This window comes from Gymnoscopelus microlampas (assembly GCF_963454915.1).
Source record: "Gymnoscopelus microlampas genome assembly, chromosome: 11".
Taxonomy (NCBI): Eukaryota; Metazoa; Chordata; class Actinopteri; order Myctophiformes; family Myctophidae; genus Gymnoscopelus; species Gymnoscopelus microlampas.
Genome location: NC_139948.1, coordinates 37,564,258 through 37,583,336, shown reverse-complemented (window position 1 = coordinate 37,583,336; position 19,079 = coordinate 37,564,258). Strand labels below are relative to the sequence as shown.

General features: G+C 43.6%; 1 protein-coding gene across 5 annotated transcripts in view; it reads right to left on the bottom strand.

Annotated features, from left to right (window-relative positions):
• The window catches only part of kcnt2b (potassium sodium-activated channel subfamily T member 2b), an 82,352-nt gene that overhangs the window by 25,888 nt on the left and 37,385 nt on the right, over positions 1 to 19,079 (bottom strand). For all 5 annotated transcript variants that reach the window (XM_084072730.1, XM_084072729.1, XM_084072731.1 and 2 more), the window contains exons 9-14: positions 18,334 to 18,428; positions 15,455 to 15,635; positions 10,979 to 11,143; positions 9,557 to 9,693; positions 8,390 to 8,453; positions 7,543 to 7,651 (exon numbers count right to left, since the gene is read on the bottom strand). In XM_084072730.1, coding sequence (XP_083928856.1) covers positions 7,543 to 7,651; positions 8,390 to 8,453; positions 9,557 to 9,693; positions 10,979 to 11,143; positions 15,455 to 15,635; positions 18,334 to 18,428 — 751 coding nt within the window. The remainder of the gene's footprint in view (positions 1 to 7,542; positions 7,652 to 8,389; positions 8,454 to 9,556; positions 9,694 to 10,978; positions 11,144 to 15,454; positions 15,636 to 18,333; positions 18,429 to 19,079) is intronic.

Here is a 19,079-nt window from a genome sequence, read left to right as displayed (position 1 = left end):
AGGATATTTACACGTGTATAAATATGCATGGCCAACAGGGAATAATTAAGGGAATTAAGCCCTAGTATCTTCATGTTGTCTATTTTCCTGGCTCTGCTGGGCAGCTAGCTTGTGTTTACCCCTATATGTTATATTATTGTCTTAGTATTCGGAGCCCATGGCTCTGTTTTGCGGGGGTGCTGGGGAGACCTAGCAACGGGCCTGTGTCTTCCCCTCTGCATCCAACACTAAAGGTAGCTCTCCACCGCACTGACGACGGCGGCGGTGAGTGTTTGAAAGTTGCCAAAAATCTGCTGTTAAATGGGCGGTGGGCACACTGTCGCGTTGGGTTGCAAGTTGTAGGGAAGCTTTGAAACCGTCGGATAGCAGTGGGCTTGTTGTTGGAAAAAGACATCAAACCGGCCTGGACCACTGGCGTAGCGGTCCAGGCACCTATAGGCTCAATGTAGCCTGACAGCGTGTCGCGGGTTTGACTCCCGGTCCCGGCGGCCTTTGCTGCATTTATCTCCCCATTTCCTGTCAGCCTACTGTCCTGTCAAATAAAGGCATAAAAGCCCCCCCAAAAAACAAAGAAAAAGACATCAAGCCATAGGCTGTTTTAGCAACTTAGCAGCCGTCTGTCGGTGTCGTCTCTCAGGTGCATTCATTCATTCTATCTTTTGTGATATTATGTATAGCATATGTCCTGTTTTTTGTGTATTCTATTTTATTGGTTGTTATGTAATGTATATAACTAGCTGTATAGAACTAGTGGCCGTCGGAAGACTAGCGGTCGTTGAGGCGTCAACTAATGGGGATCCTTTTACAGAATAAACTAGGGATGTCCGATATTATCGGCCTCCCGATATTAGCATAAAAATTGATATCGGGAAAATAGCGGTATTGGTTTTTGAAAAAAAAAACATTTTTTTTTTTTATTTTTTTTTTTTTTTATAAATAAGTTACAGGAGTTCTTACTGTATATGGTGTGTGTGATATGAAATTTGAGCTTACCCTAATCACAATAATCCCCGCATATATCGGTATCGGTTGATATCGGTATCGGTAATTAAGAGTTGGACAATATCGGTATATCGGTTATCGGTAAAAAAGCCAATATCGGACAACCCTAGAATAAACCACTTTCAACCTGGGGTCTCTGTTTTGGCGATGTCATTACATTACTAAAATCGGAATAGCCGATCTACAAGCCCACAACGCATAGCACCGCGACACACTGTGAGCTTGCAAATCGTCTATTTTCGGTGAAGTATATAGCGCTTAAGTGATTAATACAGCTGTAGGAGCCAACACAACCAACAACAGTGATCAAACACAGATAACAAACAGTCTGCGCATTTATCTGTTGCTGTCTGCACACAGCTCCTTCCTTCAATGGAAAGACCGATAGAAAGATTAGTGCTTTTATATTACCAGGGAGCTGGGCCCCGGGAGCATCCAGCACCCCCCCCCCCTCCCCCCCCCGCTGTGTAATTCCTGATTGCATTATCTTCACTGACGAGCAGGCATAATATTACACCTGTCTCCGTTACCGACACGCTCATGCTTGATGTTAAAATGTGCTCCGTAGACCGTATTTCAACATCAGTAGCAAACTTCAGAGAGCAGCCCTTTTCATTTATTTATTTATTTATTTCGAACATATTAAAAGCATAAATGAGAATAAGACAAAGGAGAAAATAAGGGAAAATTAGATTAAAAAACAGCGCCAAAGTTATTTTAACGTCATCCTTAAATTATATTCCATGTTCGAAAAAGGAGTTTGTGAAAACAGTTTTGGTGACCCCATGGCCTTTCCTCTAGCGAAACACTTCATTTAACAAACAATTTTTATTAAAGCCTATACTTTGTTACAAAAATAGCCAATTGTGTAGATGAGCTTGTAGATCTGCTATTTTCGCTATTTTCGAACCTTTCAAAGATTGTGAAATTTATTTTGTGACATTTCAGACTGTAATGACCTGTCCAAAAATAGAAACGCCGCCCACTGCAGCCCGGGTCATTTGGGACACACACGCCAAGTTTGAGGTCAATCAGTTGTTCCCTGGACATGAACATTATTTTTTCATTCTTTTTAATTGTTTTGATGTTTAGTCCCACTAGCGAGAGCGCTATGCTCTAAGGATTGACAGCAACGAAATAAAGAGGCTAATTAGACTTGAAGTCATGAATGGCGTGGTGATGGGTCAGTGTTAATTAAAGCAGCTTGTTTATCAGCCAGAGCTCTAAATAGCACTTTATGTTGGTCAATGATACCAGCAAGCTGGTATTCAGTCACATCCCATTCAAAATAGAGGCTTTTAACACTGTGCTAATGGACCTTGAATAAGGACTTGATTGAATCGACTTCACTTGATTCTTAAAGCAAACAGCTTACCACACACACGCAAGAGCGCACGTGCACACATAGACACACGCGTGCACGCATACGCGCGCTCGCGCACGCACGCACACACGCACGCACGCACACACACACACACAGCCAGCCTGTCCCAATTATTACATAATCGTAATTATTTGAGATACCCAATGATTTGGCATAATCGTCATGAGTTGAACATTTTTCAAATATTTTCAAAAATAGTGTAAATAGCAGATCTACAAGCTTACAACTTGTGAGCTTGTAGCTATTTCCACTATTAATGTTTTTAAGCTTGTATAGGCAATTTAAAATATAAAATCTGTGTGTTCTCTTCTGGGGGTCCCTGGCACACAATATTAATACATTTTGGGGGTCCTTGGCTTTGAGAACTACTGATTTAGAAGGCATTTGTAGAATCGGCCTCAGGTCTTGGATGGATTAACCCATTCAATCCGGGAATGCATCTGTGTCATTTTAGATTTTAGCTATAGCCATTATTTTATAGGCTACTTTGACTTTCCGCGCTATGAGCTTGTATATCTGCTATTTTTGAAAAATCATAAAAATGTGTGCAAATCTTTGAATATATATATTTTTAAAGCAAACATTTGTAACTCAAATCTTTGCTTCTGGGAGCTTGTATATCTGATATTTTTTGCTACTTTTGAAAAATAATGATTTTTTTTGCAAATCTTTGAATATGTATTTTTTAAAGCGAACATTTTTAACTCAAATCTTGGCTTCATGGGGGTTAGGATTTAGAGGACATTTGTAGATTGAATCCTGATTGAATGGGTTAATAGCAGCTATATGGGTGTCTGCAGGGACGTGCACAGATAGACTCTAGGTGGTGCTGGAGCTGCTGCCCTTTGCCCTCTTGACCAGAAGTGCCCTTTTGAAAAAAATAAGAAAAAAAGTTTTTTTTCCCCCCAGTTTACAGCAGGGGTCTTCAACAGGGGGTCTGGGACCTCTAGGGGGTCCTCAGAGTTACTACAGGGGGTCCGCCAAATCTTTATGTGATATGATTTTTCCTTTTACCATAACCCCTCGAAACCTAGCATCCCTTTTCTGAGGAGAACTTTAGCCAAAAATAGCAGATCTACAAGCCCACAACGCCTCGCGCTGCGAGGCGTTGTGGGCTTGTAGATCGGCTATTTTTGGCAAAGAGGTATAGGTGTAGAGGGAAAAAAGAGCAGACCAAGTAAACAAAAAAAAGTATAATTTACTTGAGCACCTGCCCCTCAAAATGTCTGTGCACGCCACTGGGTGTCTGTCTGTCTGGGTGGAGCAGGTGCAGGGTTCCTGACGCACCGTGGAGACTGCTGGCCTTCAGATCCTCCACCATGCCTCTGGCAATAACCATGTACTATCTGCCTGTGTGAGTGACAGGCATGGAGTCCAGACAAAGACCAGAGCCCGCTGGGCTTTTTGTCTTACACTACCACTACACCAGTGATTCTCAACCTCTTTTCTTTCAAGGACCCCCCCCCCCCCCCCCCCCCCCCCTCAGTTTGACAATTATGCATTAACAGCACAGACCCCCCCGTTTGATAAGATTTTGTTCTGGGACCCAAATCTACACTGTAAAATCATCCGTGTTTGTTGGACATTTGTACACTCTCAGAGTTACATACAGACCCATAAGAGCAGTGGTGTAAAGTAGCTAAGTACACAAATCATATCCGAGGCTTAAGACCCTTTAAGGTCGCCCCCCCACGCAACTGGACCAAAAAATAAACCTTTTTCGTCATTTCCAGTAGTCCTTCTTGCAGCACTTCTGTAAGAACTTAAGGACTATTATCTCCCCTCGTCATCCTCTCCTGTGGTCTCTCTGCTCGAGGGGCCTGAACTCACACTACCACACAAACCTGATTACTGACCTGGAGTCAAACACATGCAACAAGACACACACACACACACACACACACACACACACACGCATGCGCACATACACACGCATGCTAGCACGCACAGTCGCGCACGCCTTTCTGTTCAACACTGAACGGAAATCAATTACCACAACGCAGCAGCACACGGCACCACAAGCCCATTCTGCTTCCATTAAAGCCTCGGTCTCTCTTTTTTGCCACACAGCCCATTTAGACGGATGCTCTGATCTTTCCCAATGAGCGTTATGCCATTGTCAAGCTATTCCTGGGGATCAAATCAAGTCTTGACTGCGGGGCTCATTAAAAGCCTCCCACACTGGCACTTAGCGAGCATTTCCCAAGCAGTGTCACATTGAGGCAACAACCGCTAAAAGCCCACGTGATGGCATGCTGATTTGTTCCCTGGGCATCCCTATCTTAATGACACAGAGTACACTGTAAAGTCTATACCGAGGATGCGGTCCATGATTATTAGCCCTGAGATCGTTAGTGTTCTGATTCATCATGAATAACTTATAAAGCCTATAGGGGGTTCTCAACCCGTGGGATAGGGACTGCTGGTGGGGCGCAAGGGTATTGCAAGTGGGACCCCAAATAATTGGCAAAACATTTCAATGATAATATAACATGGATATAAAATAATAAAATATATATATATTATATATGCAGTAAAAAAATATATCATTTTTTTCCCTTTACATTTTTGACAAAATGAGTTTTCATTGTGATACCGATTTATAGGAAACTTGTACTACGTTATTTAAATTTTCCAAGCCGGAACACAATAGATTGATCGTTAAAATAAACATGCTCTGAAAATGAACGCGGTTGGCGGCCCACCCGCAGTTGGTGGCCCACCCGCTGTTGGTGGCCCACCCATCTGACCACTTAACGCGGCAGCCAACGCTTTTGAGATTTTCAAGTGGGCCCTGATCCAGAAAAGGTTGAGGTACCACGGGCTTAAAAGGAGTAGTTCACCCTAAAAAGTGGCTTATTTTCTATCAATTACACACCCCCATGAAGCCTTGAATTCATGGAGATTTGTTTTTGTCGCATTCCTGAGCCAATAATTTGATGACCGGCAGAGACTCAATGGAGACTCTTGTCATTAAATGATTGGCTTAGGAATGCGACAAAAACAAACAAATCTCCATGAATTCAAGGCTTCATGGGGGTGTGTAATTGATGGAAAATAAGCCACTGTTTTGGGTGAACTAGTTCTTTAAGCCTAATATATAGTCTGTGGTTACGACAGGGGTTGCTCGTTGAAAAACAGCTTGTGAGACTTGTAGATCGGCTATTTTCGGCGATCGAGCATCAGCACACTTTGCTCATTCCACAGCACCTCACGTATTATTCAGCGAGCAGCAGAGACTGCTAAAGCACCTGCTGTTCCAACAATGGCTGCTTTGTTTCAAAAACAAAGAGCCCTGCACGACTTCACTCAAAATAAGTTAATTAACCTTGCGAGGCACTGAGGGGATGTTTACTCTCAGTGCCCGTCGCTGAAGATGCAACGCGGCATCCTCAGATGATACGGTACATCACATCAAACGGAGCGTGAGTCTGACCTGGCCCCCCACTCTCTCCTCCCTTAGCACAGTAGCTGTGAAATGTAAAACCTTGTGAAGCTGAAAACAGACCCTTTTTTTCTAAACAAACAAAACGCAACAGACACACACACACAAACACAATTTGAGTGGAAGGAGATCTGGAGGAGCTGGTTTGCTCATTCTTTCTCTCACCTAGTGCTTCGAGCCAAATTAATAACAATGTGAGACAATGAACAGTCAAGGGGGTAGGGGTGTGGGGGGATGTGTGTGTGTGTGTGTGTGGGGGGGGGGGCGTTTAGTGCAGCCACAGAAGTTGTCAGAGGATTCCCTTTGCCAAGGTAGCAAGTAAAACGTTAATCATTAATAGCGACAGGTGGGAAGAGGGTGGAGAGCTAGAATTGAGTTTGACACTCTCCACGCCTGCAGGCAGAGTGATGTGTGCGTATGCATGTGCGCGCGCGCACGCAAACGTGTGTGTGTGTGTGTGTGTGTGTGTGTGTGTGTGTGTGTGTGTGTGTTAGGGAGAGAGAGACAGACAGACAGAGTGGGAGAGTGAGTAGCTGTTGATTGGTATTTTGTGTCGAGCGAGAGAGGGAACATGGTTTTCCAAATGGCAACATGAAAAGGACCGGACACCCCGTGGCACACGGCCAACGCAATCTGTCCTCCACGATGCTCTGGAGACGTGGGAATAGTAGATGAAAATGCAAATGCGAATGTGAATGCAAATGTGCAGGCAAGGCCAACAGGAAAGATGACATTTGCAGTGCAAAGTGCATGGCTCTAGGAGCGGATAGGAGATCTCAGGTGGAGAACGGGAAAGGAGTCACACAGAGCAGATGCTGATGACATCACTGGACATCAACCTCAGCCGCATCAAAGCAAAGCCTGTATAACATTTGATATTGCAGAGCTTCAGCGGTAAACATTTCTGTTGTGGATCACTGCTGCTTGTGATTATGGAACGAACATGGGAACATTCTCATTCTACTACTCTGCCACCAAAATGTGGAACGCCCTGACACCATCCATTCAAAAATGTGAATCACTGGTTTCTTTCAAAACTAGCCTGAGAAACTATCTATCAGGAGACCGCAAGGGGAGGTAAATGTAAATTCCCATTGAAAGGAGGTGTCATTCACTGTTGACGTTTTTCCCTTTTCTCCTTTGTACATACAGTAGCCTATAGTGTTTTGTATTCGCTGATGACATGTATTATTGTGTTATTTCTTTATGCTGATGAATTTAATTCATAGGACCACAATGGAAACAAGTCCCCAGGACCTTTTAGCCTTAAAGTCTGACTTGTGCACTTTTACATTTCTGACTAATAAAGTATCAATCAAGTATCAAACTAATAAAGTATCAGTCCCTTCAGGTCTAAGTCATTCACATACACACCTATAGCTCTTGCATGGCTAATAATATGCACGTCGAGTCTGTACACAGTAAAGACCAGAGTGTTAAGGGATATTTACTCGCGACCCAAAAATGGGTCCCGGCCCAGTGTTTGGGAAACAGTGATGTACACCAGTCACGACAAGTGTTAACTGAAGTCTGATACAAACAGACAAGTGTGTGTGCGGTGTGTGCACTCAACAAGATAAGCCACCCAATCGAGTCTGTTCCAGTATTATCAGGCTTTCTCAGCTTACCTCCCCAACACACACACACACACACACACACACACACACACACACACACACACGCACACGCACACGCACTCCCAGCTGCCAACCTGCAAATTTGACGTGGAACTTGTTCTCCGGCTTGAGGATCTGGACATACAGGGGGCAATTCGGGGCAAAGTCTTTCACTGCCCACGCTCGAAGAATGGTCTGATGATCCTGAGAGAGAGAGAGAGAGAGAGACAGAGAAGGAGAGAGAGAGAATAGGTGAGAGGAGAACAACTCGTCATGTCAGCTGTCAATGGGTGTTGTGATAGCAGAGGTTATGTTTCATCACTAATGAGCTTCTTTAACCCATTAAAACCGGGAAAGCATCTGTCATTTCATATTTTAGCTATATACATTCAAAAATAGCAGCTCATAAGCTCATAGCGCGTCGCTTTGAAAAAAAATTAACATTTGGATTTTTTTTACTCAAATCTTTGCTTCCCGGGATCCATAGAACAAAATGTTTTATTTTGAAAACGGGGTCAGTGGCCAAATACATATCATTTTGGGGGTCCCTAACATGAAAAAATGTGTGCACCACCAGAAAACTGTTAGGATTTAAAAGAAATGTTTAGAATGGGGTCTCAGGTCTTAATGGGTTAAACCACTGACTGCACAGTGACAGCAGACACACAGCAGCATCCCAATTCTAATACTTTCATGGCTGTGTGCACCAAAGTAGGGGTTTGATGGAAGCATGGGGAGGGGCAGTGCATAGGGAGAATACCAACAGATGTTATAATAGAGCTGCAGTTATGCACTGTCCTCTAAACGGCCACAGAAAATTCAAAGAGGTGTTTGGGGGGGGGGGGGGGGGGGTGCACAAATGAGGGTGCGGTTGAGGCTGAGATGATGGGTTGTCGGGACAGTCACAGCATGGGTTAAAAGGGAAACGTTTGAGGAACGTACAGCAGCGAAGCGATCCACCTCGAACCGGTTGCTGAGGATAAAGCAGGCTTCAGCATCGTCCATCCTACGGGTGATTAGTAGAGCACGGGGTCAGAGGTCAAGCCAAGGACACAACAAGAGGTGCAGCAGCGAGAGGGAGAGAGAGAGAGAGAGAGAGAGGGGGGGTGGGGAGAGGGACGGGGAGGGAGAATCGGAGAGGCAGTGATGATGGAAGGAAAAAAGAGAGGGAGGACGTTGTCATGTTATTGAGAGAGCGAGGACAAAGGAGGTGGCTCCAGGACAATAGAACAACAAACGCGTCCTTCAAACCCACGCCATTTATGGACGAGATAGAAGGAGTCAAATTAAATTAAAAAGGCCTTTTCACTCCTTTGCTTCCTTCGCGAGGGAAGCAGAGCTCCTGCTTTTATGTCTGAGGAATTTCGCTTTTATGTCTGAAGACATAACAGAAACATTTAAAAGTTCAAAATTGCCAGAAATAGCAAAGGTAAGAAAATAAGAGAGATTTACTCGTGACCTAAAATAGCTAGGTCCCAACCAACTGTTGGAGAAACGTTGGTGTAGCCCAGTGGTTCTCAAAGTGGGGTCAAGGGACCCTCAGGGTTCATTGAGGGGGTTCCAAATTGACCCTTACCGGCAGTGGTGGAAAGTAACTAAGTACATGTAGTTAAGTACTGTACTTAAGTAAAAGTTTGAGCTATTTTTACTTTACTGGAGCATTTCCAAGTTTCAATACTTTTACTTCTACTCCACTACATCTCAGAGGCAAATATTGTACTTTTACTCCACTATAATTATTTGAAAAATTTGTAGTTACTTTGTAGATTTTGATTCTTATTACAAAACACACATTAACCACTTCAGCCCTATTATAACTTTGGCTATTTTCAAACGTGTAAAAAAACTTTTACACACGATGATAACTTGTGAAACGGGACATTCTGCATAATGAGTACTTTTACTTTTGGTACTTTAAGTACATTTTGATCACCAGACTTTCACTTGTAACAGAGTGTTTCTACATTGCAGTATTGATACTTTTACTAAGTAAAGAAAAAATATTACTTTCTCCACCACTGTAACTCGGAGGTAGTCCTCGAAATTAAAAGCGTTTTGAGAACAGCTGGTGCAGCTCGTGTCTCACATGCCTGTGGGGGACTGACTCACTTGGCCCTCATCAGGTCTTGGTCCTTGAGGGCAGAACCCTGCAGGTAGATGACCCTCTGCGCCCACAGGGGAACGTGGAGAACCCTCCGCACCTGGACGTCCATCTCAGCTGGACACAAGATCACCACATAGTAGTCCTGCACACGCACACACACGCACACGCACACACACACACACACACACACACACACACACACACACACACACACACACACACACACACACACACACACACACACGCAAGCACACACACATTTTGTCATTGATTCACTGATAACAGCAGGAAATAGCAGATCTAACAGCAGACCTAAAAGCCGTTGTACAAGCTCACAATGCGTTGCAGCAGCGTGACACGTTGTGAGCTTGTAGATCGGCTTGTAGATATTTCGGTGTGCAACCACTGTATAAATCTAAAGTATGAATCCTGCTTGCTGTTTGCTTACAGTGAGAGCTGAAAGAGGGAGAGAGAGAGATAGAGAGAGAGAGAGAGAGACATGCTTCAAATGGCAACAGACACATTTACAGGCTTGCGGATGTGCACGTTGATGGGCACACACAAACAAAGCACTAATAACTGTGACACACACACACGGACACACAAACAAACTCACACATCTGCTGTGACATAAATAAGACAGGCGTTTGATCTGCATTAATGCTGAATTAATCCTGCGTTTCGACCGCAGCTGGTAGAGCTTCTGCAGCGGATTAGAGACAAGACGCGCACGCACGCACTTAGGTACGCACGCACACGCACACACACACACACACACACACACACACACACACACACACACACACACACACACACACACACACACACACACACACACACACAAAAGTAACAAAGCACGAGACAGCATGCCCTCTTGCCCAGTGTGAAAACATTTAACCACATTTCTGTGTCCCTATTTTGGGAACACTGAGGATTGTGTAGATTTGGGTTCCAAACATAAATAAAATGGTATCAAATGAGAGTTTGTGGGCTAATACAAGGGTTCTCAACCTCGATTTTGGGGGGGTCCCCAGATGACAATTTAAGGACTTTTAAGACCTTTTAATGCCCAAAAAATTACTGCATCAAAAGTAGTCAACAAACTATACTATAACAACTGGTGAAACCAGTTTCACCTGGACAAATTGTCAAATAATAAGAAATAGGCACGTTGCGAGGCATTGTGAGCTTGTAGATCTGCTATTTTCACAATAATTATCTGTGGAACAGAGTCAAACGAAATTAAATGCCTCCTACATTCCAAGTGCTTATCAGGGTGGGGGGTCCCCAGTTCAAATATGATTATTTTGGGGGGTCACGGCCTGAAAAGGTTGGGAACCACTGGCCTAATGTACAATATATCAAACTGGGGGGTCCTTGAAAATAAAAAAAGGTTCAGAATCACTGGTTTAAGTGGTTAAACATACCTGCAGACGAGGGTGAGCAAAGAACTCATTGAGGAAGTCCATGAGAAGGTCGATCTTGAGGCAGCTGACACACAGCACCACGTGCTTCTCTGTCTGGGCGCGGTAGCGGCTGTAGTTCCCTCCCGACTTCTGGCGCTCCATCCACAGGAAAGCCAGCTGTTCGAACTGCACTCGGGAGATTACAGAGTGAAAGAAGTACAGTACTTACTTTAGAGTAAAAAGTAACAAAATAGCAATGTAAAAAATACTACATTACAAAGTAAGTAAGTGTGTTCTTTTCTTTTTGTTGCCAAGAAAGAAAACGGGTTGAGGCAACTTTCCTTCCCTTACTGAACTCTGGGTGATCTAGTCTAAATGCATGCCATTCTGCCAACTGCTTGCAATGGTTAGATATGGTGTACCACAGTGCTCTGAGGATTGTTACAGGCTGCAAGTTTCTCACTCACCAGATATCTATGCCAGAGTTGGATTGTCTTGTCACTGGCCTCACGTATAGACTCACTCACTGGTACCTATTTATTTATGAATCCAACCTTGGCTTGCTTCCATCCTATCGTTTGGGTATCATGGGTCTATTTCACAGAAAACCAGTAACTACAGCTTAACCCAGAGCCGGCGCGCCCTATTAGGCAGAGTAGGCAGTTGCCTAGGGCGCCACTAGGGGGGGGGGGCGCAAAAAAAAAAAAAAAACTTTTTTTTTTTTTTTTTTCCAGAATCTAGGTGGCGCTGTGGCAGAAAACGGTGGCAGTGCGGGGGGGGGGGGGGGGGGGGGGCATCTACCTTGAGCTAAAAAGCATTATTTTACACTTTGGGCTATTCAAAAATAGCAGATATACAAGCTCATAGCGCGGCACCGAGTGCCGCGCTATGAGCTTGTAGATCTGGTATTTTTGAAAAATCGTCAAAATGTGCGCAAATCTTTGAATATATATATTTTTAAAGCGAACATTTTTAACTCAAATCTTTGCTTCTGGGGGTCCCTGGAACAATATATTTTGATGGGGGTCCGCGGCCAAATACATATAATTTTGGGGGTCCTTGACATGAAAAAGTTTGAGCACCACTGATATAGAAACATACGTTTTTCAGAATACTGTTGGGATTTAGGAGACATGTAGAATCGGCTTCAGGTCTCAATGGTTAAGTTCAGCCGACACCCGCTTACTTACTGTCCCTATAAAGCTCGAAATGAACTTGTCAAGTGTGCTGCCCCTGCAGCTTGGAATTACTTGCAGACGGATCTGCAGCTTAAGGAACTGATCTCGCTTATGGGTCTTTTAAAAAGTTTACTTCACTGATTTTATGGCAGACTCCATCGGCACCTAGCTGCTTCTCTAACTAAGGGACTATTGGCGCTATTACTTTCTACCTTCTTAAATTATTTTAAATGTTCTGTTTTATGTAAAATGCTATGTAAATCCTACTTAAAAGCACATAAGTATTGCAGCAAAATGTAATTAAAGTGTTAAGTAAAAGTCATGGTTTGGTTCCTCTGAATGATATTTTATGATATATGACACATGATTATTAACCATCAGTAATGAATAAGTAAGCAGCATGTTAATGTTGTAGCCACTGGAGATGGAGCGTGTTAGTCCTGTGGTTCCTCCCAACCTAGGGAACTATTTTAAAAAGATTTGCTGTGGTCCAAATTGAGCAGGAGCAGGTGTTCGCAAAGACAGGCTGATGGAGACATTTTGTGGAAATTGAGGGAAATGAGGGGAAATAAACTGTTGTCAGAACTGTGGAGAGAGAGACTGGAGGACATACTTTTCACAGCCATAGAAAAATGGATCCATTGAAGTAGAGCTCTAGACAGACAGTTCATGGCTGAATGCTGATATGCTCTCCAGCTCCCCTGTGCAGACTCCAGTCTGGCCACACGCACGCACGCACGCACGCACACATCAATGGGGTGAGGTAGAGGGGGAGAGGGGGGGCACTTTCTAAATGTCAGGGGTTATTTAACCCATTAAGACCGGCAACGCATCTGTGTCATTTTAGATTTCTTTGGCTATTCAAAAATAGCAGACATATACAAGCTAGTAGCGTGGCACTGAGTGCCGAGCTTGTTGGTCTGCTACTTTAGAAAAATCATGGCATTTTTTAATATTTTATATTTTAAAGCAAACATTTGTAACTCAAATCTCTGCTTCTGGGGGTCCCTGGAACAAAATATTTTGAGATGGGGGTCCGCGGCAAAATACATATCATTTTGGGTGTCCTTGACATTAAAAAGATCATTTTGTAGAATCGGCCTCAGGCCTTAATGGCTTAAGGATGAAAGATGTGTAGTGGGCGTCATGCAGCATGTTGGCGATGCAAAGTTCACCTTGTCTTTTTGAGTCAGCTTTTTCTCGTTGTCGGCTCCGTAAAATAGACGTTTTACGTTTGTTTAATTCATTTCTTCATCACAGAACTATGTATTGGACAGGACAAGGCTCGTAACAGAAGCCAACAGTGCATTTGCCCGCAAGGGCTCCACATATGTGGGAAAAAAATCCACTAGAAATTAGACTAAACTACCGTAGACCATTTTTAAAAAAAAAGGCTTTTAACTTGAGTTTTTCTTCCTTTTTATGCTTTGAGGAATTAGACAGCAAGACTCTGCTGTCTATCATCTATTCTATGTTCTTAGTTCTCTTGACTGCACTGCTTATATTTTACCTGCACTTTGCTCGATTTGTGTTGTTTGTGAAGACCAGGGGTGTGAAGTAACTAAGTACAGCTTAATTAAACATATCTACCTAGTTTGGTGATGGATATTGGTGATGTGATCAACTGTCATTAATTTACGGACACATTTACATGCTGTCAACACAAGATGTAACAAAAGACATCTTGTGTCTTAAACTTTGACCCCCTTCTCTCTCTGACTTCAGTTTCCTGTCTCATAAAAAAAATACAAATTTCTCCCACGGGAGACAAAATAAAGTATCCTTGAACCTTGACAGAATATTCATGACTCTACCATTTAAGATCTGACAGGAATGTTCTAAACTGCGGCAGAGAGAGAAAAACAAGAACAAAAACATTCAGGTTTTCAGCCCTTCGAGCTCCCTCAGAGCTTCCCTTCACGACGTGCACGCAGATGAGGCAATATTATTCATATGGTCTCATCAGGAAATACAGGAACGCAGGGAACGCAGACAGACCAGCAAGTCTGAGTGAATGTCAGCTAGGATGATTGCATTTCAACTGGATAATCATGTTCGTGTGCAAACGGTGTTCCCAGAGTCATGATGCTCTCTCTCCATGGTGTAGTGAAATGATGTGGAAATGGACCCGGGGAGTTGAACTTGCAGAGATGAGGTTTATTTGTCGAAAATTAGTCTGGCGGAGTGGAAGTGAGGCGCACCATGTCTTAACCACTTAACCCATTTAAACCGGGAACGCATCACCACTTAAACCATTATTTTAATGCTTTGGCTATTCAAAAATAGCAGCTCTACAAGCTCATGGCGCGGCACTGAGTGCCGTGCTATGAGCTTGTAGATGTGCTATTTTTGAAAAATCTTGAACCTTTGTGCAAATCGGTCTTGGTCCCTGGAACAACATATTTTGAGATGGGGGTCGGCGGGCAAAATATATATATAATTTCGGGTGGTCCTTGACATGAAAAAGTTTGAGAACCACTGATATAGCAAAATACGTTTTTTTCAGAAAAAGACATTTTGAGGAATGAGAACCTCAGAGGCCCTAATGGGTTAAACCCTATACGGTCGACCAGAGTTCCTCATACTGCGTTCACACTGGCAGATACAAAAGATACAAAGATACAAACCAGCTCAATTATTTTGTAGCTTTCGTAGCAGCTACAAACGTCGGCTGTACCTTTGTATCTTCATGTCGCTGGCTTACATTGAAAATGAATGGTAGCCTGTAATTTTGTAGCTGGCAGCGTGAACGCAGCATCAGGGCTCTACACGAGTGTCTCGTCTGTGTTCTGTTATTGTGGGGAAAGCTTTTGCTGAAAATAGCCGATCGACAAGCTCACAACGTCGTGACGTCACATCGCGACGCGTTGTGAGCCAATCCAAAAGTATTGGCATCAAAATATATCACAAGTTTTCAAATGTATAAAATGTTTTAAAATCTTTGGAAAATAGCAGATCTACAAGCTCACAATGCGTCGCAGCGCGACGCATTGTGAGCTTGTAGATCGGCTATTTTCAAACGGCCGAAATGTATATAGGGCTGAAGTGGTTAATGCATGTTTTGTAATGTAAATCTAAATCTACAAAGTAACTAGTAACTAAAGTTTTCAAATAATTGTAGTGGAGTAAAAATACAGTACAATATTTTCCTCTGAGATGTAGTGGAGTTCACTACATACTCCAGTTCAGTAAAAATACCTCAAAATTGCACTTAAGTACAGTACTTGAGTAAATGCACTTAGTTACTTTACACTGCTGCATTCAAATAACGTTAAAAACATATTCCCCGTCCGTCGGCCGCTCTCGTTCACCACGTCACCTGGATTGGAAGCACGATGAGAGCCACAAATATCATGATGACCACCAGGAGCTGCGAGGGCCAGATCTTGGGGGTGACGTCTCCGAAGCCCACCGTGGAAAAAGTGACCACGCAGAAGTAGAGCGAGTCGAACAGGGTCAGGTTGTTACCCGCTCGCTCCAGATGCTGGATGCCACAGATACTGGTGGGGGGGAGGGGAGGGGAGGGGAGGGGGGGAGGCAGGGGTGCATAAGGAAATAAAAAGAGTTTTGGGTTAAGAGAGGAAGTAAGTGTCCATGAATAATGGATATTGATGGATAGTAGTGCTTTATCTCTCTGTGTGTGTGTGTGTGTGTGTGTGTGTGTGTGTGTGTGTGTGTGTGTGTGTGTGTGTGTGTGTGTGTGTGTGTGTGTGTGCGCGTGCGCGTGCGTGTGCACTGATGTGGGTGATGGACATTCAGTCCGAGACTCTGAGTGCCTTTATGTAAGACTGCTTGCTTGTGCGTACGTGCGTTCGTGCGTGAGTGTGTGTGTGCATGCGCGTGAGAGGGAGAGCCAATGTGTGTATACTATATGCACCGTATGCCCACGTATCGGTGTGGGTGTTTACCCGGCATTTAAGTGTAAGATGAGTCAACAGACAGACTGTCGGTCACGAAAAGGTCAAACCGTTTCATTCATGCTTCTTCTGTCTCTAGGAGGACCCTACTGGCTAATCTGCAGCTCTTTACATCCAGACACAGTGAACACGTCTCACCTCACAATCATACGATAGCAGCCGCCTTTGAGGCAGCTTTGTGCTTTTTCTCTTGCCATTTCAGACCACGATATCTCTCTCTGACACCCATCCATTAGCTTTTCATTCATGCTCAAACCAGCCAACCGTCCCCGCCATCGCCTAGCCTGTCTTTGCCCGAGGCACATCGTGCTCTTATCCTCCCAGCCTTTTTTCCCACGGGCATCGGACTGGAATTTCAGGTCAGTCAGACAGTTAGCCAACGTATCGTTAACACCCCTTGTAAATCAATGGAAAAGCACCTATGCATGCACATGTTCTTGGTGCACACCACATCTCTTCGCTCGATCAGGAGGAAAACATTTCTACTTGCACACAAGATATCTCAAAATCTAATGGGCGGATTGCTATGAAACATGCTGAGCACAACGCTCCCTGGACGATGAACCCTAACGATTTGAGTGGCCCCGTGACCTTTCCTCCAGTGCCACTCTACGGGCCAAAATGTCAACTCATATCTCATAATCTGATTGCAGAATGAACCCTAGTGATTTTGGTGACCCCATGGCTTTTCCTCTATAGAGCCAATAGCTTTTGAGTCAAACAAATTCTGGATTCTGGGCTAGTGTGACGACACACCTGTTGTGCATAATAATCGATGCACATCAGAATAAATCAAGCATCCCCACGCACACTCAGGAGAGAGCCTCTGATGTATGACAGCAATATTTCCATCTGCTCTGGCTTGTACCATCTTGCCCTCTCTGCAATAAATGTGTGTTGGTAGCGTCTTCTACCTGTGTCGCTGCTGCAGGAGCAAAGCCACGTGTGGCAGGCAAACTGCTACAATTTTCTTTTGCCAACAGCTGTTGATGACTGCCAAATGACTATGTGATCGTTTGGCAGCCGGTTGATGTGAAAACAAACGTCAAGGCTGGCAGACTATAAAACAGCTTTTCATAAAGCTGGGCATACACACTGTACGATTTTGAGACGAGTCGCCCATACACGAGACTCGACTTAGACTTGGCTTACCCGACACCATTGTCCTTTCCTTGTCTTGCGCAACGTAATCTGCGGTGCGCGCGGCCTCAGTATCTGCAATGTTAACATGGTGTGTGGGGGCTTTCATGACCTTTAATTATACAAGCTTTGCAATTAAAGAAACATGTTTAGCTCAGCAGCTCAGCTCATCTAACTTTGGTTAACTTAGCATTTGCTTTTTTTATAGGATCGTGATATTTTTTAAAGTCGGGTATTCCATGTTGCGCTGCTGTTATTAACTCATTGAGTGCCAGAATTATATAGAAATATGTTGTCCCAGTGCCAGAGTTTTTTTCAAAGTAAAAAAAAGTGCTTAGCGTTTAAAATGCTGCCCTCTACTTAAAGCTGCACTATGTAACCTTCCTGTTCTACCCTAGATTTGAACCCGGGTCTCCTGTGCAAGTGCTGCCATTTCTACCACTGAGCTAATAGAGCTTGCCTGCTTGCTCAGGGGAGGAGAAATTGAAGATTTGTGCCAAACCATAAACATTGTGTCGGGTCGTGTCCAACCTAGACACAGGATCTAAATGTCATAATAGGAAGCGAGATACAGCCTTTTTCAGTTATACGTTAAACAAGGAGTGAATGGAGCTGCAAATCTTCAGATGATGATATATTGGGTTCTGAACATGTTTTTTTTTTAAAAACATTTTTTTTTAAACTATTTTTTCAAAAACACGTCAAACACGTCATTGGCATCCAGCGGCATAGCGGTAAAAACACGTGAAACACGTTAATGGCACTCAATGAGTTAAAAAAACAAAAAAACTCTCGACTTCATTATTTCACTATTCCCGCCATACACGCACCGTTGGTCTGTAAGGTAATCTTGGCTCTTCCCTCTCTGCATCCGCTCGGGGCTTCAAGCCTGATTTTGTATGCGTCCCACATTATGAGCTTGTAGATTGGCTCTTGTTAAAGCCTTACGTCCCACACTCCATCTCTCCAGTTCTGATTTCTCCCCTCTCTCTATCAATAGTTGTTACAATAATTCATGCACCCTTGCCTCCAATCTATGTACAGTACAGTAGTCTCTCATTCACTCCTCTCACTCGACTTCCCTGGCAGCAGCGGCGCCAGGGAAAAATCTACCATTTTGAACAAGAGCTTCTCTACCTACCATGTGAACATGAGGCAGACCAGTGTGCTGATGAGAATCACTACTTGATTGAACATGGCTGAATGGGTCCTCTGGATCGCTCTGTGAAAGTCATTCTTACAGATGGAGATAGGGAGATAGAGAGAGAGGGGGGAGAAAAAAAGCGAATAAATATGTTGTTTTCTTAATCCAGAGGCCGATTCTACAAATGCCTTCTAAACTAAATTTTTCAAACACTTTAACAGTTAAAAAATAGCAGACGTATAACCTTGCAGTGCGGCACGAGGTGAAACATTTTAACCATGATAGATTCATCAAAAACACCCGTCCTTGGTTCTGGTGACTGATCCTTCCAATGAGGGGGCCGTGTCTTTTCAATTGCTTTTTTCATTCAAACAATTCTTATTGTATTACATTTTTTTTCATTTTCCCAAAATGATATTAAAATATGAAGATACAGTAAGAGGTTTCTGCCCGACAACAGCGATATTGTGACCACAATGGAAATAAGCTTTCCAGCTTTTTTGTGTTTATCCTTTTGACTGTGTTTTCACATGTACATGCGATTATGTCAATAAAGAATTCAATCAATCGATCAATCAATAGTCCCCCTGGGGGACCCCTTGTAAATGAAATATATAAGGGTTTAAATTGTTTAAGTATGGCAGAGTGAACACTGTGATTGAAGAGAAATTGGACATTGCAATGACACAGAGGGACACCTGCACGCCACCGGAAAACACTAAGCAGACGAGGCCATGAAAATG